Genomic DNA, 25,114 nt, shown 5'->3' with positions numbered 1-25,114 from the left:
TATTTCTCCTCAGTGCTGCCCATCTCCAAGCTGCAGTTGATTCTTAGTGCCACCCCATCAACATATATTCACTAATGGGACAAAAACTGCAATGGAAAATCTGGTTAATCCCCCTCACAATTTGCATCAGAAACTTCAACCAACTACTTGAATCTTCAGTTTGTTAAAAGTTTCCACATTCACAATCTCAGTCCTGTGTATTTTGGCTGCTTGAATGTATACATCTGCCAGACAGATGGCTAGCGTCCTTATGTTTTGAAAGCACTTACATGGTGTGGTGGTGGGAGGGATGAGAGGACTGGATTTTGCCTTGTCCTATCTCCGCGCCCCCCCCCCAATCCCTTTTTGAAAGTCAGCAGACCAAGTTGCTGAAATGGGAAGCGTCCTGTAACTACCTTGACAGTAGTTGAAGGTAGAAAATACAAATTTAAATCGCTGTACTTTGTTTAAAAAACCCACTTTTATTAAATGATTATTTACAATTCTGTAATCAAACAATTGCAAATATTCTTTACACACACACACAACTACCTATGATTCTAAGAAACTGATTCTCTGAAACATTTTAACATTAAGCCCTCCTGAGGTGTCCGAAACATCTAATGTCCATTGGGCTCCTACTGCAAGGCCAGGGTCATTTTACAGACAGGATCTATTCTGTAAAACTATAAGTGCGAAGGTTCATGGTTTGACTTTCTCTTTGGAAAGTGAAACTATGGTGTTTAATTTCAGTACCAATTGTAGTCAAGTGTCTTGAAGGAGCAGATAGAAGACGTTTCCATTGATTTAAAAAGTATGTGTAGTGACAACTATTATAGCACCACAGTGCAATCCTTTAGGAAGGCTGACCTTGGGTTCTCCATCCCTTCACTGATGTCTCCTGGCCCTGCTGGCTGGAGCTGCCCTGGTTCTAGAGACTCAGTTGCAAAGAAGCTATGAAGAACACATGGTAAACACATCCGATTCTCCCTGTACTGGAATAGATCAGAAAGACAGCCGTGATCTTGGAGATGGCTATCAAGAGGACACAGACTTTCCCTTGCCTTTCCAAATAATCACATAAATGAATAGGCAATAGACAAAAAGAGAATTTGACCGTCAAAACCAAAAGAAAAAATGCCTTTGCTGGAACAAAAGTGTCTCACGGTCATGATTAGAGGAAAAAAACAGTTATAACAAATGTGCTATATATGGACACGCAGACTTATCTAACTGGAAAGTTGATTTTATGCGAGAACCAGATAGGAGAAATCATGATCAAATGTTACAGAAATATGCAGGTTGTTCAGAGATACTATTAGATACACTAGCTGTGTCTTCTGGGGCAGGTAGTACTACTTCCTTCAAATCTTTCAGAAGCTCAATCTGAGTATCCAGTCTTTCCCGTGTGTGCAGTAGCTGCTGAATTTTTTCTTCAGTTCCTGTAGAATTTACAATTGATGCTTAGTATTAATGTAAAATGCAAAAGTTTGTTGTTTTCAAATGACTCCTTTGTTTCTCTATCTTCTCCATTGTGACTGTACTTTCAATCAACTGATTTCATAAAGGCAATTTCAGTTACCTGAATACACAAGCATAATTCTACAAAAAGGGTCAAAATATTAACCCCCTCCAAAACATTTTTTACAGGGAAATGTATATAACTATTATTCATGCCTGAAAAGGCACAAAGGGGGACTACGGATTGGTAGAGCAATGCAGCAGTTATGCCAGGCAGCCCCTTCTTACAGCAGGAAATAGACGGTATAGTACTGATAACTCATTTCCTTCTCCTTCCCACTCCTTAAAAATGAACAATGGAATATAGTCTACTTATTGAGTTCAGTAAGACTTAGTCCCAGAAATGCAGCCTAATAAGCAGAATAGGCAAGTGGTTTTCTTCGTAAGATCAAAAGAATAATCAGGCCAAACAGTCTGAATTATTTCAGCACCAAGTAACTGATCTATTCTACTTTGGTGCTGAGACATTTGTGCTTGGGTTTTAATGCCAAACCAGATTGCCCAGGCTCAAAAAGTAGTCATTGAGAGAAGTTCCAAATTTTGCTTCATGCATACATACCAGAGTGAGCTGTTGCAAGTATATTTTCAAAAAGGCCACAGTCAAAAAGTGACATTACTGTTTCTTCATATTCTGAGGGTAGAGACAAAACCATGCTGATACCTCTGCATGATCACAGATTTTAATATACAGTACACCCAAGGATACAGGTGAAACTCGAAAAAATTAGAATATCGTGGAAAAGATAATTTATTTCAGTAATTCAACTTAAAAGGTAAAACTAATATATGAGATAGACTCCTGACACGCAAAGTGAGATATGTCAAGCCTTTATTTGTTATAATTGTTATAATTATGGCATACAGCTGATGAAAACCCCAAATCTCAGAAAATTAGATTAAATGAAATCAGCAAAACAAGGATTGCAAATAGAGCAATATTGGACCTCTGAGAAGTAGAAGCATGCATATGTACTCAGTACTTGCTTTGGGCCCATTTTGCATCAATTACTGCGGTGTGGCATGGATGCTATCAGCCTGTGGCACTGCTGAGGTGTTATGGAAGACTTTTTCAATAGCTTCAATAGCAGCCTTCAGCTCTTCTGCTTTCTCGGTCTCATGTCTCTCATCTTTCTCTTAGCAATGCCCCATAGATTCTCTATAGGATACAGGTCAGGCGAGTTTGCTGGCCAATCAAGCACAGTAATCCCATGGGCACTGAACCAGGTTTTGGTACTTTTGGCAGTGTGGGCAGGTGCCAAGTCCTGCTGGAAAATGAAGTTAGCATCCCCATAAAGCTCATCGGCAGAAGCAAGCATGAAGTGCTCCAAAATCTCCTGGTAGACAGCTGTGTTGACTTGATAGCTACTGCACCTTTTCACAATATTCTAATTTTCTGAGATTGTTAATTTGGAGTTTTCATCAGCTGTACGCCATAATCATCACAATTATAACAAATAAAGGCTTGGCATATCTCGCTTTGCGTGTCATGAGTTTATCTCATATATTAGTTTCACCTGTATACTCAGTAAAAATAGGTTATTGAGCTGTATGTAACCCACCATGCTTGGTGAAGGCTGGGCTATGAATGCATACAATAAATAAAGTCATGCCAGTGTATAAAATGGTCATGACCTCCCCCTGAACCCAGGGGTATCAGGGCTGTTGCACCTAACCTGTCTTCTCTTTCCGCTTCCACTAAAACCTGTTGCAAGGGAAGGTCACAGGGTGCCCCAAAGCCCAACTGTGCATTTGTGCTCTGTAGGGGAGAGTCAAAAACTCATCCTGCAACAGTAGGCTGGGGAAAAAGAACATGAGAAATAAACAGGGCCAAGCAGTCTTGTTCCTGAGAGGTAAGCCCTACGGAAGCATTCACAGGTCATGACTTGGACCAAAAAGCTCAAATTAGCAACTGTCCCAAATGGCTGTGACTTAAAAACACTTTCCAGTACCTGCTTCAGAAGTGTTGTCATCCATCAGCTTTTCTTGCGCAAGGTGAAGAGTGTCTAACATTTCCTCAAAGATTTCATCAAGAAGCCCAGCCTGCTTACACTTCCTTAAAAAGTCTATCCTTACTGTTAAGAGAGAAATACATCCTTTTTCAAACAGTTCCATATCTACTGGCATTGTGAAGCTCTTTCTAGCAAGAGCTAGAAATTTACTTTCAAGACATTTTGTTTTTTAGCTTGCAAGATACTCTCAAGTCATAGTTACACTAAAATCCTGGATGCTTTAAATATTTTTTGAAGCAGCAATCACTTCTCCACCAGGGAAAAGCAGCAGCAGCAAAGGCTCAAGAACAAGCCAAAAGCTTAGATAATGTGTGTTTATATGTGGCTTTCCCCTCTGCCACAGAAACCCATGGGTCCAGGTTATTGGCCTGTTAGTGGTCACAATGTGATTATGGAGGATGGATGGTGGCTAATGGATTGAGGTTGAATCCTGACAAGACAGAAGTACTGTTTTGGGGGGACAGGGAGCGGGCGGGTGTGGAGGATTCCCTGGTCCTGAATGGGGTAACTGTGTCCCTGAAGGACCAGGTGCGCAGCCTGGGAGTCATTTTGGACTCACAGCTGTCCATGGAGGCACAGGTCAATTCTGTATCCAGGGCAGCTGTCTACCAGCTCCACCTGGTACGCAGGCTGAGACTCTACCTGCCCGTGGACTGTCTTGCCAGAGTGGTGCATGCTCTAGTTATCTCCCACTTGCGCTCTACGTGGGGCTACCTTTGAAGGTGACCCGGAAACTACAACTAATCCAGAATGCGGCAGCTAGACTGGTGACTGGGAGCGGCCGCCGAGACCACATAACACCAGTCTTGAAAGACCTACTGTCAGGGGCTCAGGAGCAGAGGCACAGGGGAGAGAGGAAACGGAGAGCGAAGGGGAAGAATCTGAGGGCAGCGTAGGGGAGTATGACAGTGGCTCGAGAGATTCCATGAGCTTCTCCAGCGATTCAGAAGATTCCCAGAGGGGGGCGCCGATGGCCAGGGCAAGGGGGGTCCCAGGGGGGACGCACCAGAAGCAAGGGGCCAGCGGGGACTCCCAAAGCAGCAGCAGGAGATCAGGACCAGTTCCCCCACCAGAGCGTAGTGGGGGGGAAGAGTCCCATGTATCAGGGCCAGCGTCTCCTCCAGTAGGGAGAGAAGATGAGTCAGGGCTGACCACGCCTCTATCGGAGAGTGAGGGAACGGAGGGGAAGTCAGGTCCAGCTAGCCCCCCTGAAGGGGGAAGCAGTGACAGGAGCAGTGTAACGGTCAGGAGAAAGGTTGCCGGCTGGGCGCGCGCGCCAAGTTCAAATGTACAGGCGCACGGGACAGCAGAAAACCCGGATTGGGAACCAGGTCCTAAAGCCCGCCGGAGGCAGGGGGAAGACTCAGGAGACTCAGCGTCAGAAGAGTCTAGAAAGGGCAAGACCCCAGTGGACAGGCGGACCCAGAGGAGGAAAGAGCAAAGGAAGAGGTGGAGCAAGGCTAGAGTCTTAAACTGGTGTCTGGGGGGAGGAGATTCAGACGGAGCTTCAGCGGTCTAGAGTTTGAGACGTAGAGCTGCGCGCCGTGGCTTTGAAATCAAAACTGAACTTCAATAAAGACTTTTGTATATAACAAGGAACTGGCGTTGGTCCTTTGTGAGCTGGGACCTCGGGCAGCTCTGACACCTACATTTCCGGTACGTTTCCGAGCACAATTCAAAGTGTTGGTGTTGATCTTTAAAGCCCCAAATGGCCTCAGCCCAGTATACCTGAAGGAGCGTCTCCACCCCCATCGTTCTGCCCGGACGCTGAGGTCCAGCGCCGAGGGCCTTCTGGCGGTTCCCTCATTGCGAGAAGCAAAGCTACAGGGAACCAGGCAGAGGGCCTTCTTGGTAGTGGCGCCCGCCCTGTGGAACACCCTCCCATCAGATGTCAAAGAGATAAACAACTACCTGACATTCAGAAGACATCTTAAGGTTCAGGGAAGTTTTTAATGTGTGACATCTTAGTGTATTTTTGGTCTTTGTGGAAGCTGCCCAGAGTGGCTGGGGAAACCCAGCCAGATGGGCGGGGTACAAATTAATAATAATAATAATAATAATAATAATAATAATAATATTTTTTAAAGTAATATTTATTCAGAATTTTAAAGGTTACAAAAAAGTAAAAAAAAAAAAAGACAAGAGAAAAAATACAATCATTTTAAAAAAAAAGAAAAAAGAAAAAACAAATCAAACCTTTACATATTTTTCTTTCTTTAACTTATTTCCTTGACCTCCTCACACCTCCCGTTTTTGTATTCTAATTCAAATTGTTAATTCAGCAAATCCTTGCACATTCTCTCTTTCCTAACAAAATCCTTAAATTTACCATATTTTTTAAAAACCGCTTTTACTTTATCCAATCTTAACTCTCATCCAAGGCTTTATATCTATACTTATTCTTAATACGTTTCCCTAAGGTCGGAAAAGATTCCATTCCATGAATTTCCCAACTCTCATAAAAAAAAACAACAAAAAAACAAATTATATTATATGCATATTGAGTTCCCAATTTCCATTCCACCCACACCCCTTCCCGGTTTCAGTCCCCAGCATAAGTCCATCAATCTCCAAAAAGCCATCAACCCGGAGATCTTAAATCCGAGGCTCTTAAATCTCTTTCATGTCCCCTCTGCCAGTCTTTTTGATAGTCTTTAGTATTAAAAACCAAATCTCGGGGAAGCTCCAACCCAACAACATCCACATTCCTTCCAGCCAAATCTCCATAATTGAGAGTAGGGCCTATAAGATCTTCCAAATCTTGTTTCACTCTCCTTTCAAATCCAAAGGTCCCCAAAGCTCCAACTTCCACCTGAATCAGATTTGTAATCCAAAGGTCATCTGATCTCCACATAAAGAGATCTCTCCATCTTTCATTTTCCAATTCAGGCCAGGCTTCCATCTTCAAATATTTATTTCTCCTTGTTGCCATCATGTCAGGCCCCAAATTGTAGCTCACCTTTTGCATCTGTAGAGTTACGGCTCCCCCTTTCTTCGCTTCAGAGACAACATAATTCTCCTTCTCACATTTTCCTTTTTGTTCAGTTGAATAAAGTTCCTGTGCCGAGTTCTTATCAAATTCTTTGCTAGTACTCACTCTTGTGCCCAAAGTTGTAACATTTGTAGTCAAAACATTTATCTGACCTTGCAACTTTCCCAAGAGAAAGAATGTCCTATTCAATTCAAACTGAATTTCCTTCCTGACCGCCATTCTTAAACAGTCCAAGGTCAAAAAACAGTTTCTCAGCTGGTCCTTAATGCAATATCCCAAAGCTCCCTCTAGGGGGATTTAAGTTTCTTTTCACTGCTTTCAGCACAGACCCAAAGGTCCCATACGTTAAATTGTAACAGTCCTTCCTTCGTTTTAAACATAAGCTTGTAGCAAATATAGATAATAGAAACAAAGTCCTCTTTTTGTATCTTGACAGCTAGCTTGACAGCTGTCAAATTGTTCTATTCCTCATCAACGGGCTCTCACAGACCACTCCCGGGTCCAGGGGGGTGGCACATCAAATCCCAAATCTTGTTCTTCTCCTGCAGGCTCCCCTGCTTCCCAGAAAAATTTCTGATAGTCTCAATCAGTAGAATTAAAGTCCTTTACAAAAAAAACTCTCCACGACCTTAGTTGACAGGTTCTTTGCTTTAGTTTATTTACAGAAAGGGGAGGCGGACTTCCTGTTTGGACCTTCCCCGATCGGTGCCAAATTTAAAAATATTTTAAGAGTCCAATTTCCGTTCTACTCACGGGTTGTTGTTTGAAATCCAAATGTCCACAGGAAAAAGTCAGCGTTCTCCGGCAACGGCTGTGCGGCTTCACTCCGCGAAAATAGCAGTCGATTCGAAACACCGCGCCACTCCGGAACCCCCAAAAGGGGTTTCCCTGTGAGTAGAGGGGGCGCTCCTGGTGTCCGCCGAATCCCACGTTCCCAGGTTTCCTCCACCTGGGATTTTTAGAGGGTCTCCGCCTTCGCCGCGGCGGCACGAACCGATTTTTGCGGAGCGGGTTCCTCTGAGTCAGAGGAATTCCGCCATTGCCGATGGCACTAACCTGGAAGTCCCCAATAATAATAATAATAATAATAATAATGCTAGTTTTGTATTATAGAAAAAAGTGAAAGTTAAAAAGTACAAAGTGTGATGATGCCTGAAAAAAGAATATCATCATATAATGTGCAAGGCCTGGAAACTCCTATGAAACAGAATTGAAGGTAAATTTAAAACCAGTGTCAGGTGAAGATTACTCAAAAGCTGAAGACTAGACACTTATACCTATACCTAAGTATCTGAGCCATCCAGAAGCCAATTAGGAACAATTCTGAGAGAAGAGAAAAAATGTTGAAATCAATGAGTTTGGTGGGAATATTTGCAAAGAAAGATTTTTTGGCCCAAATGTCTAAGCAATTTGCTGAACTGTATATTTCTCAGAAGAAAGTATGTTTCTGTATCAAGTCACATTTATATATATACAATGGTACCTGTATCAAGTCACATTTATATATACAATGGTACCTCGGGTTACATACGCTTCAGGTTACAGACTCCGCTAACCCAGAAATAGTACCTCGGGTTAAGAACTTTGCTTCAGGATGAGAACAGAAATCGTGCTCTGGTGGCACGGCGGCAGCAGGAGGCCCTATTAGCTAAAGTGGTGCTTCAGGTTAAGAACAGTTTTAGGTTAAGAATGGACCTCCAGAACGAATTAAGTACTTAATCCAAGGTACCACTGTATAGGAAATGGTCTCTATAATAATCATGAGTGGCCATCTTTGTAATTTGAGTCACATTCATGGCAAAAACCTGCAGAACAGGCTACTAGAAATCCTAACAAGTGCCAAACACAGTGAAGTCCTACCTTTCTGCTGGTCGTTTTTTCTCTTAAGGACCTGTTGTAGGCTCTCTTCTGCAACTGTTTCATTATCATTCTGTCAAAAGTGTTTTTAAAAACAAGTTTGCATATTTATCAGTATTCTTCAGAACACTAATGACAATGTTCACGTTTTTCCAGTGTAACAATCCCCACCTTCATATGTTAACAAGATTAGAGCTGAATCCTATCCATGCTTTGCACTAAGCATATGCTGTTTCTTAAACTAAATTATCTCCCAAGTAATCCATGTATTAATTCATAGCACTTTTCCTCCAAGCAGCTCAAAGTGGCACACACAGTTCAACTATGTACATTTTATTTCCCAAGATTTAGCACCTAGCAGCAGTCAGAAACTAAAATGGGTCAAAAAAGAACAAACTGAATTAGAACTCAGACTTAAATCACATGTGAGACCAATGTAGCAAGGAAGCATGGCTCATTGGAGGAAACTTACTGCATGATGTAGACATTAAAAAGGCTTAAAAATATATATTAATTACCATTTTTTTTCCACTGCAGGAAGAGTTTATTAGGATTGGGGGCCGTCCCTTCTTGCTGTCTTCATCTAGAAATAAGATAGCTGCTGCTTATATTTTACCAGATAATTTATTATAGTACTTCAGTAAGTTATAGCAAGATACACTATAAAAACAGACAGAACACGTTAGAATTACTTCTTTTTAAATTCGTCTTAAGAGTTACAATGATAAGGACTTAAGAATCATCCAGTGAATTGGCATAATGGCAAAATGGAGATTTTGTTAACAAATACTACTTCTTGTATCTTGAAAGTCCAAGTAATACTAGCACAAGAGTGCAATAAATTCTTTTCCCCTCTTTGCACCTTGGGCCAAGTCAAAGAACTACCCTATACTGTCACACACCAGTCTTGAAAAACAATCACAGAATTGTGGGGCAGTATAGTTAAGTTTCATGCTATCATTTCACTTTTTAGCCACAGAACACACCGTGTCCACAGCCTGAGTCTCTCTCTCATTTCAGTCATGAGGCAAGTACTAAAAGCTCCTCCCAGCACAATTTTATCAAGAAACAAGAAAAAGGAAAACATGGGTCAAATCAGAATGAGTTGGTGGTGGAAGTATTCTCTGAAAAGTGTATTGGAATTGGCAGGAACAGAAACAAGAACGAACAAAAGTATTTTGGTGTGTAATACAATTTGGTGGATAGGAAAATACCACCATTTGAAAGAACCAACATTTACTTTAAACTGTAAACAACAATTTTAAGAAAGCTAGATAAGCAGCAACTCAACTGTCCCTCTGTCCTGCACAAAATGTGAAGTTCAGAGTCTCTGAGCAGCTGCATGTATGTTGCAGGTGCAATGAGCAGAGACAGTATCAGGCTGCCTTGTGGGCAATTTGTGTGGGTCTTATGAGAAAATTAGTAATTTTCTATTAATTGGAATCTGGCCATTTTCTGAATAATCAGGAATAATGTCAGCTGATGCGTGATGCCAACCTACGTGAGCAGGGAATTATCTACAAGGCGCTAGTTGCTGTGGAGGGCAGAAGGGAGGGTGGCTTTGGTTTTCTGAAGAGCTGCAGAGAGACAAAATCAGGAAAACAACATTTATTGGGTCCAGTGATGAGCAGCAACCACTGGAAAAACTCTTCCACATGGAACTTGAACTGGAGAAATCACTGCTGAACCAGACCGACCTCTGACAAAAAAAACCCCTACTATGGTAAATTGTATAGTGAGTATTTTGTAGTTCTCTTGTTCATATGGGTAGGAGAAAAAATACACTGGTTTTCAGTGTTTTATAAAAGCACTCTTGACACACTTTTTGTCAAGGGTTTCAATAGTGGGGAATGTATAAACAAATATTCCATTACTGCATCTGCTAAAAATGACTATTTGAAGCATGGAGAAGAGTCTGATGAGAAAAAAAACTAACCATAAAAGCTTGTCTTCTTGACTGGGTCATGGTTTGGACAGAACACTCTAATACATTGGAGAAATAACGAGAGAAAAGAAATTGAATTAATATATAAACAAATGCATTCATTTCTATTAAAATGTACATAAATGTAGTAAGACACAGTGAAGAGTTCAGTTCTGGAAGAATGGTACCACTGATACTTATCTGAAAGGAGCACTAAGACAACACCAAGTGCCTATTCAAGAAAGGGTTTGATGTGCTATTTTTGCAAGAAAGAATCATGAGTGTCAGGCAAGCTATGTAGAGTGGAGTGATCAGTGTTTACCAATGAAATAGTGACAAATTATTCTGCCATCTATTCATTTATTTTCAGAGAAAATAAAATTCCTTACTATTGAAGTATGTAAGTTCTCCATTCCAGGAACTTTCAGAAGTAGGCCCCTCTCCTTGGCGAGGAGGCAGGGTCCAAAAGCTTCTGAGTTGTATCCAAAGCAACACTAAGTCAAGGTCCTGTTAAGGCAAGGATTTTCACTTGTGCCCTTGCCTTCTCCTTCCCTTGCGCTGTTGCACACAGAAGGGTGAAGGCAGGCTACACAGAGCAACAATTCCCAAAGGCAGGAAGGGAAAAGGGGGAAATATCATAAGGGAAAATTTCAACATCTTCCCACCAATCACTATTGCTCTGATGATTAAAACCAGAGCCCCACACTGCTACTTTTAAGTTTAAAAACTATTTTAACATCTCATGGACCCTCTTCCTACCTCCATGTACTCAGTCTATCTCCTGAGCTTGCTGCATTTATCAGACTCAACTGGGTAATTTCTTTGCAACAGCAGCCTGGTTTGTTTTTGTTAAAACATTACTTCCTCAGTATTACATTTCAGGTAAAACTATGACTAAAGATATACATTACTATTTTATTTTAAGGTCATGACGCTCTGATGGCTGTGCATTTCAATTATCCTTGTTTTTTAAAGAAAAGAAGGAGAATGTGAAGCATTTGCAACTCTTGGTCCCATACACTGAAGTCCTTTTACTCGCTCAACGAAAGTTCACAAGCCTGTGCTGAGACAGCAGGAGAGCCCCCCTTCCCAAGCCCATCTCACTTTGTGTGTGCCTGTGTTAAGCCAAGCAGATAGGCAAAAGCCCCTCAAACTTCCTGATTGGCTGTGATGAACAAAGGATTCTTGGAAGCAGGTAGGAAGACCTTCAAGATGTTAAAGATAAAAAACAAAAGCAGAGAGGAGGACTGGAATGGGAGAAATAACAGTTGAAAAGAGGAGGGGGAGGAGGAAGGAAGGGGGAAGAAGCAGGACAGAGGAAGAGCAGCTTGGATGGGGGTGACTAACTGTGGTTAAAACATGAACAAAAGGGAGTGAATGCATCATTTCCTTTCCACTTTCTGTTCACTCCAGATGGCATAACTCGACTGGTAGGGGGCCCTGATCAGCCCTGCCCCATTCTAGGTTAACTAAGGTGCCCTGGCTGGCTATGTTAACTTTCAAGAAAAAAAGAAAGCAAAAGGAGGGGCTCCACTGAATGCTTTTCTATGGAACTTTAATCCCCCTCCCCATATATAGTGATGCTTGCTGGCTGTGTTGTTTACAGCAGTTTGGGCAGCACAGCAGGCAAGCAGAATGGACTCCAGGGACTTTCTTAGTGCAAATAAATTTAATAAATTGGTGATGGGGGTGCGAAGGAGAGACTAGGTTCTTCTGGCTCAGGGGATCTTGGTGTTCTCTCCCAGTTGTCTAAGCTGATGTCACACTAAGTTTTAGATGACTCTGAGGTGGGAAACAAATGCAGGTGTCTAATTAACCTGTCTCCAAGGCAATTTCAGGGGAAACTTCAATTTGCTGGCAGGTAATATCAAAATTAATTCTAAGAACTGAGCAAGTTTTTAAACTAGTTTTTCCTAGGCAATGAAAAAATAAATTATGAAAATTAAGTTGGCTGGTCAGGCTGTCAGTTCTGCTGAGAATCCAGCTCCATTAAGCGTCCCCCCGCCAACTGCATCTAGCAACAGTCACTGCATCAGGCTGCAGCAGAGGGAGAGATGGGGAGCAGGGCCACTCCATCTGCTCAGCTGAGGCCCAAGCAACCTCTGGCTCCTCCTCTTTGAGCCATTGCCATTCCGTCTGGACACAGGAAGAACTCTGTAATCAAGCACTAGTAGCTAGGTTCACTTTTTTCCTCCTCTCTCTCAATCCCTTCTCCTTTCTGTGTTGTGTCTTTTAGCTTGTACGCTTGTAAGCCATTCTGGGATGCTTTAAATAAAATAAAACAAAACAAACAAACTACTGTAGAAAGGAAAACTAGTCAGGTCTGTAAAATTCCATTCAAATTAGCTCTCTCTAGCTATAAATTTCAATTCTGCCAGACAAGAAGCTCTTCACAATTTAGAAGGTGAAAAGAGATAACTTGGTTACCACCTGAAAACAGCTGTTCCCTGATAGCTCAATTGCCTCTGGCCCCTCCATCATGCTAGTGTCCCAGTGACTCCAAAACAAGATAGGACATCCCAATATCGGAATTCTTATGACTATTCACAAGAGCCTCCACGTTCTCATGACAAAAGTTCCTGCACTTCAAATTACAAAGGCTCACATCTCTGTCTATCATGTCAGCTAATCAAAATTATTTAAAATGAATACCTTGGGTTTTTCCCTGGCACTCCCTGCTTAGAATTTATTCAGCATATTTCCCACGAAATCCAACACAAGACTTTTAATGCCTACTGAGACGTAAGCAGCCTTAGGATGGCAACCTAAATGAATCGCTTTTGTTGACTCTTCAATATCTCCGAGTTCATGTTGTTGTTGTTGTCGTTTAGTTGTGTCCGACTCTTTGTGACCCCATGGACCAGAGCACACCAGGCACTCCTGTCTTCCACTGCCTCCCCCAGTTTGGTCAAACTCATGATGGTAGCTTCGAGAACATTATCCAACCATCTTGTCTTCTGTCGTCCCCTTCTCCTTGTGCCCTCCATTTTTCAGGGTCTTTTCCAGGGAGTCTTCTCTTCTCATGAGGTGGCCAAAGTATTGGAGTCTCAGCTTCAGGATCTGTCCTTCCAGTGAGCACTCAGGGCTGATTTCCTTAAGAATGGATAGGTTTGATCTTCTTGCAGTCCATGGGACTCTCAAGAGTCTCCTCCAGCACCATAATTCAAAAGCATCCATTCTTTGGCGATCAGCCTTCTTTATGGTCCAGCTCTCACTTCCATACATCACTACTGGGAAAACCATAGCTTTAACTATACGGACCTTTGTTGGCAAGGTGATGTCTCTGCTTTTTAAGATGCTGTCTAGCTTTGTCATTGCTTTTCTCCCAAGAAGCAGGTGTCTTTTAATTTCGTGACTGTTGTCACCATCTGCAGTGATCATGGAGCCCAAGAAAGTAAAATCTCTCACTGCCTCCATTTCTTCCCTTTCTATTTGCCAGGAGGTGATGGGACCAGTGGCCATGATCTTCGGTTTTTTGATGTTGAGCTTCAAACCATATTTTGCGCTCTCCTCTTTCACCCTCATTAAAAGGTTCTTTAATTCCTCCTCACTTTCTGCCATCAAGGTTGTGTCATCCGCATATCTGAGGTTGTTGATCTTTCTTCCGGCAATCTTAATTCCGGCTAGGGATTCATCCAGCCCAGCCTTTCGCATGATAAATTCTGCATATAAGTTAAATAAGCAGGGAAACAATATACAGTCTTGTACTCCTTTCCCAATTTTGAACCAATCAGTTGTTCCATATACAGTTCTAACTGTAGCTTCTTGTCCCACATAGAGATTTCTCAGGAGACAGATGAGATGATCAGGCACTCCCATTTCTTTAAGAACTTGCCATAGTTTGCTGTGGTCGACACAGTCAAAGGCTTTTGCATAGTCAATGAAGCAGAAGTAGATGCCTTTCTGGAACTCTCTAGCTTTCTCCATAAACCAGCGCATATTTGCAATTTGGTCTCTGGTTCCTCTGCCCCTTCGAAATCCAGCTTGCACTTCTGGGAGTTCTCGGTCCACATACTGCTTAAACCTGCCTTGTAGAATTTTAAGCATAGCCTTGCTTGCATGTGAAATGAGTGCCATTGTGCGGTAGTTGGAGCATTCTTTGGCACTGCCCTTCTTTGGGATTGGGATGTAGATTGATCTTCTCCAATCCTCTGGCCACTGCTGCATTTTCCAAACTTGCTGGCATATTGAGTGTAGCACCTTAACAGCATCATCTTTTAAAATTTTAAAGAGTTCAGCTGGAATACCATCACTTTCACTGGCCTTGTTATTTGCAGTGCTTTCTAAGGCCCATTTGACTTCACTCTCAAGGTCAGCAACCACACTACCTGGGGTGTATGAGACACCCATATCTTTCTGGTATAATTCCTCTGTGTATTCTTGCCACCTCTTCTTCATGTCTTCTGCTTCTGTTAGGTCCTTACCACTTTTGTCCTTTATTACGGTAATCTTTGTACGAAATGTTCCTTTCATATCTCCAATTTTCTTGAACAGATCTCTGGTTCTTCCCATTCTGTTGTTTTCCTCTATTTCTTTGCATTACTCATTTAAGAAGGCCTTCTTGTCTCTCCTTGCTATTTTTTGGAAATGTGCATTCAATTTCCTCTATCTTTCACTATCTCCCTCGCATTTTGCTTGCCTTCTCTCCCCCGCTATTTGTAAGGCCTCGTTGGACAGCTACTTTGCTTTCTTGCATTTCCTTTTCATTGGGATGGTTTTCGTTGCTGCCTCCTGTATAATGTTGCAAGCCTCCATCCATAGTTCCTCAGGCACTCTGACCACCAAATCTAAATCCATAAACCTGTTCCTCACTTCCACTGTGTATTCATAAGGGATTTGATTTAGATGGTATCTTACTGGCCCAGTGGTTTTTCCTACTTTCTTCAGTTTAAGCTTGAATTTTGCTATAAGAAGCTGATGATCTGAGCCACAGTCAGCTCCAGGTCTTGTTTTTGCTGATTGTATAGAGCTTTTCCATCTTTGGCTGCAGAGAATATAATCAATTTGATTTCGATGCTGCCCATCTGGTGATGTCCATGTGTAGAGTCGTCTCTTGTGTTGTTGGAAGAGAGTGTTTGTGATGACCAGCTTGTTCTCTTGGCAGAACTCAATTAGCCTTTGCCCTGCTTCGTTTTGAACTCCAAGGCCAAACTTGCCAGTTGTTCCTTTTATCTCTTGACTCCCTACTTTAGCATTCCAATCCCCTATAATGAGAAGAACATCCTTCTCTGGTGTCATTTCTATAAGGTGTTGTAAGTCTTCATAGAATTGGTCAATTTCAGTTTCTTCAGCACCAGTGGTTGGTGCATAAACTTGGATTACTGTGATGTTAAAAGGTCTGCCTTGGATTCGTATCGAGATCATGATATCATTTTTGAGATTGCATCCCAGTACAGCTTTCGCCACTCTTTTGTTGACTATGAGGGCCACTCCATTTCTTTTACGGGATTCTTGCCCACAGTAGCAGATATGATGGTCATCCGAACTGAATTCGCACCTTCCCGTCCATTTTAGTTCAGTGATGCCCAGAATGTCAATATTTAGTCTTGCGATCTCATTTTTGACCACATCCAACTTACCCAGGTTCATGGTTCTCACATTCCAGGTTCCTATGCAATATTTTTCTTTACAGCATTGGACTTTCCTTTCGCTTACAGGCATATCCGCAACTGAGCGTCCTTTCAGCTTTGGCCCAGCCGCTTCATCAGCTCTGAATCTACTTGTACTTGTCCTCCACTCTTCCTCAGTAGCATGTTGGACGCCTTCCGAAATGAGGGGCTCATCTTCCAGCATCATAACTTTTATATGCCTGCTGTCTTTGTCCATGGAGTTTTCTTGGCAGGGATACTGGAGTGGCTTGCCGGTTCCTGCTCCAGGTGGATCACGTTTAGTTAAAACTCTCCACTATGACCTGTCCATCTTGGGTGCCCTGCATGGCATAGTTCATAGCTTCTCTGAGTTATTCAAGCCCCTTCGCCACGGCAAGGCAAGTGCTCAATTCTGCCACCTTGTAGGTGGATTTGACAGCCAAGGTGAGTAACTTATAAAAGCGGGCATATCATGAATATCCCCCACATCCAATTCTGGGGGATAAAAAAGTTTATTTTGCTGGTTCTCAGGATTGTTTAGATTCAGATATTGGGTGGTGTTTTTCACTCATGAAAGGCTTTTGGACTGCAGAGGAAGCTTCTGTGAAAAGAAAGAGGGCCAATTTTCCTACCTTCCCCTTATTTCTGCAACTCTGCTGGGTCTCCCCAAACCTGCTCGAGAGGATTAGGGGGTGCTTTGGAGCAGTGGATGGGAGTGCAGGACAAAAGGGGAATTTTGAAAAAGCTTTCACTAATGGAAGCCTTCAGTCAGCAGAGGGACTGACTGAATAGTCTATTACAGGGGTCGGCAACCTAAGGCCCATGGGCCAAAAGTGGCCCACGGGGGTCGTTTAACCAGCCCACAAGCCGTCTCTGAACTGAGCCGCCTGCTCAGTGAGTCCCCATGTGCTGCGCTAAACCGGCGCACAGGGACTCACTTCCGCTGTGCCAGAAATCGCATCTGTGCGGACACCAACGCTGGAAATCGTGTCTGCGCAGATGCCGGAAATCGGGTGTGAATGCGATCCGGCCCACGTAGGGATCTCCGCTGGAGTGAACCAGCCCAGGCGAGGTCTATTATCTGGCCATTAGGTGCCACAGCAGGTGCTGTGATCTTCCAGCAATTTGACTTCACCCGCAAAGGAACACCCCTGCATTGTCTCCAAAGACAGATGGGTGCCACCAACAGGCAAAGACAGTACCACCCAACCACCCCAATAATGGTGTCAAAATAAAAGATAAATGGAAGAAAATTCTCAAAATGCAACAAATTTTAGAAAAGAATTTGTTAAATACCGGTAAATGCCTTGAATTTCATCTGTTTCTATTGCAGCATCATCACACAAAGCACAGAAATAATGGTAACTTCTGCGACAGTTTTTTATCTCACAGCCCACAGTGGCTCCTTTCTTGCGACAGAAATTGCATATCTGCAAAAAATGGGTTTTTGAGTCTAAACAAACTGTACCATATCAGGTTGGTTCTGATGTTAGCAATCTTAGCTTTCAGTGAACCAAAATTTTTAAACCACAGTCTTTGGAATGGGTACTCATAAGTCCTACCTGAATTCAATGCGACTTACAGCCAGGAACAGGGGTTAAAATTGCAGTCTAACTTTCTCCAATCATTACTAACTCTCTGTTGCAATTTTAACTAGAGAAACATTTTTTAAATTATTTGGTTACGAGAAATGCTTTGCTTCTGTCAAGGTTTGGCTAGCCTGGGCCTCTACCCCACACTTCTTTGCATTTATATTCTTTAATTTAAAATTATGTGGTCGCAGCCTTCATGGTATCTCCATACAATTATTTCAATGAAATAATTATTAAATTGTCTATTGATAACATCCCATATATTCCATTTGCTATGAGTGGGGTAGTACCTCTGGTGGGAGACACGTCCCGCTCCTTCTGAGATAGTTTGTCCACCTCTGGTCCTCACCCTGCCCTTAGCTCTCACCTCTTAGAAGCGGTCAGCATGTGACAGAAGCCCCAGCCCAGGAAATGGCTTTGACTGGGTGGCTAAACCAGGTGTATGGAGCCAATGGGTCTCAGACCTTTAGTGGATTAAGGACTTTCCTTGCATGCAAAGAGAGGCTCCAACCGATTGAGCGGACAAGACCAAGAGTGGATCCAATGGTTAAAAAGGTGGTTTTCTGCATGTGCTGTTGAGGGAAGTGAGGGGCAGATGGGGCTCATCAACCTGGGAAGGGAGCCCATCAAGTAGAAGGAGCCTTCTGCTGCCCTTGTAGGATACCTTCGGGAGAAGAAAAATCTAAGGAATAGTAAACCCTACACAAATCTGGAGTGTAGTCCCTAAGACAGTTGGATGGTTTCCTTTGGACCCCATCAACGAGGTTGAGAGGCACAGGGGATTTGTTGTCTGAGCAGCCCAGGACCTTCAGATACACTGCCCAGGCATGTGCTCCGGGAAGGTCACTTCGAGACAGACAGGTGCCAGCAGCTATTACATTTCTAGTAGAAAAGCACTGGGTAATGTAATTTGCAATCAAGACTACAGTTACCTTATATACAATAGGATGTATATCTGATGATGGTAAGAATTCAGACTTCAAATTGGCGCTAACATTTTTTTATCCTTTTGATGGGATTTTATGTACAGTTCTTAAGAGTGCACAAGGGATGCTTTGAGGGGAAAAGCCAGACATTTAGCCAAGACTATTGCTTCTCCCTTCATTTTGGAGAAATCTGTTGAGGAAGAGTGATTGCCAAACAAAGCAAGTCTTTCATTGCTATTATAATGGCAGGGTTGGTTTTTTTGAGGAGCATTATGTTAAAGTATGGGTAGGCAAACTAAGGCCCGGGGGCTGGATCTGGCCCAATCGCATTCTAAATCCAGCCCGAGAACAATCTAGGAATCAGCATGTATTTACATGGGTAGAATGTGTCCTTTTATTTAAAATGCATCTCTGGGTTATTTGTGGGGCATAGGAGTTTGTTCATTTCCCCCCAAAAAATATAATCTGGCCGCCCACAAGGTCTGAGGGATAGTGGACTGGCCCTCTGCTGAAAAAGTTTGCTGACCCCTGTGTTAAAGTGTTCTTTTCTCAGAATACTTGCCAGTATATGCCTCTTAACTAAATAACTCTGACCTTAGCATCAAAAGAAATAATTCTGAACTAATTCTGCATAGTCTGCTTTTATACACATAAAAATGTAAAAGGTTGGTGTCTCACCAGCCTCTTTCCTCTTTTTATTTCACTCGTTACTGAAGCCACATCAAACCTTATATCGAGATTATCAGGGTTATGTTCTTCAGATTCCACAAATCCAGAGGAATATAGCTAAAAATAAAAACATAAATTAAAAGGAAGTAAAAATCAAACCAGGAGATACTACAATGAAGCAATAAGGAACAGCAGCAACAGTTGGGAAGAGATTTGATTTAAGTGTTCTCTCATAGATTTGCACAATGTTAGTTTCTTTTGCATAGTTATCTGCAACTTATCTGCAATTAAGAACCATTCAAAATAATGTATATACTTGAATTTTATTTTAACTACCACTTTTCCAGGTTGAGCATACCACCCCTTGCTGTTCCAGTCTCCTAGAAGACAGGGCGCTGTTCAAGAACCCTGTATCTAAACTGAATAAGGGATGCACTGAAATAGGATAAGATAGTCAACCCAGCTCACAAAGGAAGCTTTCTCTTCATCTCACCTCCCTCTACCATGCAATGTACCGTATTTTTCGCTCTATAACACGCACCAGACCATAACACGCACGTAGTTTTTAGAGGAGGAAAAGAAGAAAAAAAATATTCTAAACAAAATAGTGGATATATGATTTTTGTGGTTCATGCTGTGGCCACAGACATGTGATCTGACAGTGAGTTTGGAGTAGCCCAATGCAAAAATCCTGAGGATCCATGTGGATCCATACTTTGTAACCACGGAGGAGGGAAGGAAGGGGAACCATGGATCCTCTGCTCACGACTGCAGCAGATTCCCCACCACCACCACCACCCGCAGGCATTCGCTCCATAACACGCACAGACATTTCCCCTTACTTTCTAGGAGGAAAAAAGTGAGTGTTATGGTGCAAAAAATACGGTAAGTAGGAAAGAACCATAGTATATATAGTACGCTTGAAGACAGTCATTGCTACAATGAAGTAGCCAAATATTAGAAAGCAGTACCAAGTTGCAATTGCATTATTTGGTTCCCCATCTGCACACCTTATTTCCCAACACTTGCCAGTCTCCACTGGCAACATCTGGTGACCCCAAGGGCCCTCTTTGTGTTACTAGGTCATAAATAGAACAAAAGGTGAACTCTGCATGCACACACAAACAGGCACGCATGCCACAGAACAAGAGTGACATTTTTCAAGAGCCTCCTCAGTTCAAGAGCAATGGTGGAATCATAGAATTCCAAAGTTGGAAGGGACCCAAAGGTCAGCTAGTCCAATCACTGACAATGCAAGAACCGGTAGTAAGCAAAGGAGCAAAGACAGGGGAGGTGGTCATCCCCCATTATACTTGGCTTTTATAAGTGTTAGAAGCCGCCCAAAGTGACTAGGGGAAGCCCAGCCAGATGGGCAGGATATTATTAATAACAACAACAACAATAATAATAATAGGTGCAATTGTGACAGAAATTGTCACTAAATATCTACAGAATTTTAAAGCAGTTAAAATTACTATTGAAGTGTCAACAGAGCTGGTAATATAGTTATGCCATCTAGTTTAACTATGAGACCAATCTTTATATTACAACTAAGCTCCTCTGCTATTTTGTCATTTGTCCCACAGGTAGTATTCTATAGAAAGAGAACCATAGAAAGAGAATGCATTGGTATGCAACAGCCTTCCCCAGCCTTATGCCCTCAAAATGTTTTGGAGTACCAACTTCCATCAATTCCAGCCAACATGACCAGTGGCAGTGGTCAAGGAGTTGTAGTCCAACAACAGATCTGACTAGAGGCAGGCACTCTTGTATGAAACTGGTTTCCTGGATCCATTTCAGCTGGGATTCAGGATTGAATGTGGCATAGAAACTGCCTTACTAACACTATAAAAAGAGACGAGCCTTCCACATCCTATACCAGATGTATCCTAGACCCCGAGATCTATGGATGAAGAGTGGTATGCAAATTTAATAAATAATAATAATCAAGTCCAGCTGAGCAACAGCCTCACCCAGGCCATCCATGGCTTTAAGAACAGCAGCTGCAGCTGGGAAGGGAGACTTCCAGGGAGGGAACAAGGTGGACTCAATGTCTTCTGTTGGCAGGTTGCCAACAGAGATGGCTGCATGGTGATTGATAGCCAGACATACATTTTGGCTATTGAATTCACTCTGACAGGGAATTAACCTCTGATGCTCTGAAAAAGTTGTTTACTAAAAGTTAGGAGACCGAGAAGCTCCTTGGAACCTGAATGGGGGTGAGCACCTTAAGAGCAGAGGAATCAACATCTTGCCCCAAAGCCACATGAGAGCCCTAATGGGCATAGGGTCGGCAAAAGCCTCCTGTTCTCCAGTCTCTCTGAGACGGTTATAATTTATGTCTTAGAGAGGTTTCTCTGTCTGCCGATGAAAATTTACATCTGGTATGTGAGCTACTTTCTGGCTTTAAGAAGACATTTATTTAAAAATCAGGATGGAAAACCATGGCAAATACAACAGGAAATGGGATGGGAGGATATGGAACTGGGTGTGAATTTACAAATACATAATAAAAAAACCAGTATGAACTGTTATTTTAATATATGATCATAGGGGCAGACTCTTGTGTGGAAAAAGATGGAAATAATTATTGTTTAATAGGGAGGAATGGTTGTGGAACTTATTGTAGTTGATGTGTTTATTAGAGAAAAACTATTGCTGAAATTTATTAGTAACAATAATTAGAGAACCCTTTTTGGGTTTTGTGTAAAAAGAAAAATGAATTAATCCTCACCAAACAATCCTGATGAACTGCAAGGTTCTGTCCTTCAGCAACATACATAATGGCACATTCTTCATCATCTGGGCAAAATGCACACTGTCTTCTTACCATCTTTGCCATTATCCAAGTTAGCTTAGCAAAGTCACCTTAGAAAAGGATTTTAAAGATTAGCACAACACAGACACCATCCCTGAACTCTAGATGCATGTAACTGGAATATCCTCAATGTTATCAGTGAACTTCTTTAAAAGTCTTACTTTGCTCCCCAAATGTAATGAAACTAGAGGCCTTTAATCCAGTGGAGGGATCCACTGGCAAAAGGGAAGAGATTTCACTGATGTCTCCCAACTCTCCAGAGCTGATTCTGGGTACAAGACACTGCAGGGGGAAGGAAATCAGCAGTCGTCATCTCTCTCTCCCTTCTGCTGGTGAAATTATTCACTGAGCAGAAGTCTACTTATAGGTGCTACTATGGATTCTAGCCAATGAAGGAGACAGTCTACATGATGTATTTTACATTTTATTTAAAGGCATTTACTTAATATTTTAAAAAGCAATGCTAAAGTTTTTAGAAGAAAAAACAGAACTACAAATAAAAATCATAACTGCAACCACTGAGCATCTGAATACAGTTCAAAATAGTTATAAATACACTAATATATCTTAAATATATACATCTGACTTAGGGGGAAAGGTAGGCAAGAAAGGAACATTCCACAGATGAAGACCTTCAGGAATGTTGAAGGAAGACTCACTGTGTTTTGTTTGATTTTTCATTTATAAACAAGATACAAAATAAACTGCAACAAAAAAAAAATCAAAGCACTCAGATATTAATTCATATAATGAAGACATGCCAGGCGCTGCTAGGCTTTCCCCCTCCGCCGGCCCGGGAGCGCATGAGAAGGCGGCTGCCGCCTGCTTCCTCTTTCCCGCGGGGAGGCTCCGCGGACGACGCCGCCGCCACCATGTCAGAGAGGTTCAGCAAGCCGACGTGCCTCATAGCGGCCAGCACGGGTATCTGCTGATTCCTTCCTTCACTCTTTTAGCCTGGCAAGCTCTGCTTTTAATCTACAGGTTGCTACTCCAGGGGGAAAGTCAATTGATTTCACTGGTGTTAATGAGGCAAACATGCGTTGGATCCAGGACTTCCGAATGAAATCTTACGCAAATCCTGCCAAGCTGGAATCAACTGATGGTGCCAGATACCATGCTTTGTTGATTCCAGACTGTCCTGGTGCCATGGTGGATCTGGCAAACAGTGGTTACTTAGCTAGAATATTGCAGCATTTCAGCTCTGAAAACAAACCCATATGTGCTGTTGGACATGGAGCTGCCGCCTTATGCTATGCCACAAATGAGGACAAATCCTGGGTATTTCAGGAATACAGCTTAACAGGTCCCTGTGTGTATGAACTAATAAGACTGCCTAGTTTTGCCAGTTGGCCTATTATCTTTGAGGACTTTGCAAAAGATTCTGGAGCTATCTATAGCGCCAGCAAAGCAGATGCAGTGCATGTTGTATTGGACAGACACCTTGTCACCGGACAGAATGAAAATTCTACAGTTGCAGCTGTCCAGAACCTTGTTTTTCTTTGCAATGGAAGCAGAAAATGATGGTGCTCTTTGTAAATGGGAAGAATATAGAAGTCTTTGACTTTGAGAAAGGAGAACGCTGCACATTTGTAAGGATGGGGACTGTAAATCATGTGGTAAAAACATTAATTGAACTATGTTTTCCTGCTTTTTTGAAAAACATTGTTCCATCTTGTGTTAATACAGATTCTAAAAAGCCTGGTTAAAAATTAACATGAAAAACCATGGTTTGTAGCTCTGTCAACAGCTGAACACTTGAATTATATGTCTCCAAATTCTCATCCTTGTGCAGGACTATATGGTATTAGTTTACAGTTGTGGCAATTAATGATAACGTAACAATACAAAGTAAAATATTTGTTACACTTTCACATAGGAGTTTTGAGTTTGATTGCAGGTGATAAAAAGACTGCTGTATTGACATTAGCTGAAAGTTAAAATAAGCTTCAGTTCAGTAAGCTACAAAAATTATTCTAGATAATGTCAACTCAACTTTTTTTTGTAAGGCAAAGACCATGAAGATTCTATAAAGTGGAAATACAACAATTGAATGGAAAGGCATTTAGTCTTGGGGCTGTGGTATGTGTGCTGGTTGGTTCGCTTAATGCTTTTAAAGATAATTTTATTTAGTTTTTTTGTACCACCCATGATTGTACAAGTCCATTTTTTTATGACCACAGAAGAAAGTTAGAGAAGCTGTTGAAGTTGGACTCAATAAATATAATTTCACCCTCTTTATATATATATATAATGAAGACATAAGATACAAAGCATTCTAGGCTAGATGTTTGAGGGATAGTTGGCCATTTTTAAACTATCTTTCTACAAGCCCCCACAAGATGCTCCACAATTTCCAATGACTGCTCTTAACAGCTGCATATACTGTACATGTTTTAACAGCTTTGGGGACAATGTGGTGCTCTGCAAAACACCGTAACACATTTACTATGGGGTCAAGGAGCAACCCTTCAATGCCAATCTTGGGAACTCAACTGTGCAGGTAGAAATGGCGTCACTGGAATACCCTGCCTCCAATACAAATCCCACACAGCTGATCCAGCAAGATCACTGGTATCAAAAGTCACTGAGAGATCAAGAGAAAAAGGTTATTCTCTCTCTACCCCGCCCCCCCCCCGCCAAATCCATCAGAGTGACCAGGAATGATTCAGTTTCAAAACCAGGCCTGAATCCAGACTGAAAGGGAGCCAGATAAGCAGGTCACCCAGGAACACTTGAACTAGTTTTGCTACAACCCTCTCCCCCCCCCCCGCCCCTTGGTGCTTATTGGAAACCGATGGATCCCGTGTCGGCTTCCGAAGAAGCAGGCAGCCCATGGCCCCGTAAGGCAGGGAGCACCACCCCAATCCTCCGTGGGGCGGGCACAGCCTCTGGCTGGCCCAGAAGGCGCTCGTCGCCTCGAGGGCTCTTTCCCCTGGGCTCCCCGCTCCCCGCCTTTGTTCCTCAGCGGCGGGCGGCCCTCTCGGCCACGGCGGCCCGGCTCTCCCGGCCCCCGGGGGCCGCCCTCCTCCCTCGCGCACCCGCAGCGTCCCCGCCCGGGGAGGCGCGGCCTCGGGAGCCGAGGAGGGGAGCGCGCGGCCCCGTCCCGCCCTCGCCACTCACCCTTCTGCAGCGGCCCCGGCGGCGGCGGCGGCGACTCCCGCAGCGCCTTTTCCGCAAGGCCCGGGTGACGTCACCGGCGGAGGACGTTCCCGCTGCGCGCGCGCGGAGCCCAGAGCCCG

The 25,114-nt window shown here is 42.8% G+C and overlaps 1 protein-coding gene, 1 long non-coding RNA gene and 1 pseudogene across 5 annotated transcripts; 2 read left to right on the top strand and 1 right to left on the bottom strand.

Annotated features, from left to right (window-relative positions):
* Nucleotides 1–441: 441 nt before the first annotated feature.
* Nucleotides 442–25,114, bottom strand: PHF11 (PHD finger protein 11). Of its 3 annotated transcripts, none has more exons than XM_081855705.1 (10): nucleotides 24,996–25,114; nucleotides 21,792–21,925; nucleotides 19,067–19,174; nucleotides 17,167–17,300; nucleotides 10,295–10,341; nucleotides 8,877–8,941; nucleotides 8,362–8,431; nucleotides 3,450–3,572; nucleotides 2,060–2,131; nucleotides 442–1,421 (listed from the first exon to the last, which is right to left on the bottom strand). In XM_081855705.1, exons 2-10 carry the CDS (start codon nucleotides 21,897–21,899, stop codon nucleotides 1,258–1,260), a joined length of 891 nt encoding a protein of 296 aa, XP_081711831.1. In that variant the 5' UTR covers nucleotides 21,900–21,925; nucleotides 24,996–25,114; the 3' UTR covers nucleotides 442–1,257. The 3 variants fall into 3 exon arrangements, with proteins under 3 accessions (XP_081711831.1, XP_081711832.1, XP_081711830.1); XM_081855706.1 differs by lacking the exon at nucleotides 24,996–25,114 and adding an exon at nucleotides 24,369–24,501; XM_081855704.1 differs by lacking the exon at nucleotides 24,996–25,114 and adding an exon at nucleotides 22,037–22,167.
* LOC309338497 lies at nucleotides 10,348–21,780 on the top strand. The gene is made up of 3 exons (XR_014154939.1): nucleotides 10,348–11,477; nucleotides 19,405–19,568; nucleotides 20,644–21,780. It is a non-coding gene; the product is annotated as an uncharacterized lncRNA (long non-coding RNA).
* On the top strand, nucleotides 22,462–24,111 carry LOC309338438 (glutamine amidotransferase-like class 1 domain-containing protein 1 pseudogene; annotated as a pseudogene). The gene has a single exon. The product of its transcript is annotated as a glutamine amidotransferase-like class 1 domain-containing protein 1 pseudogene (transcript).

This window comes from Podarcis erhardii, assembly GCF_964252035.2.
Source record: "Podarcis erhardii genome assembly, chromosome: 3".
In the NCBI taxonomy this organism is placed as follows: Eukaryota; Metazoa; Chordata; class Lepidosauria; order Squamata; family Lacertidae; genus Podarcis; species Podarcis erhardii.
Note: the sequence above shows the minus strand (reverse complement) of the source record. Positions and strands in the feature narration are given on the sequence as shown.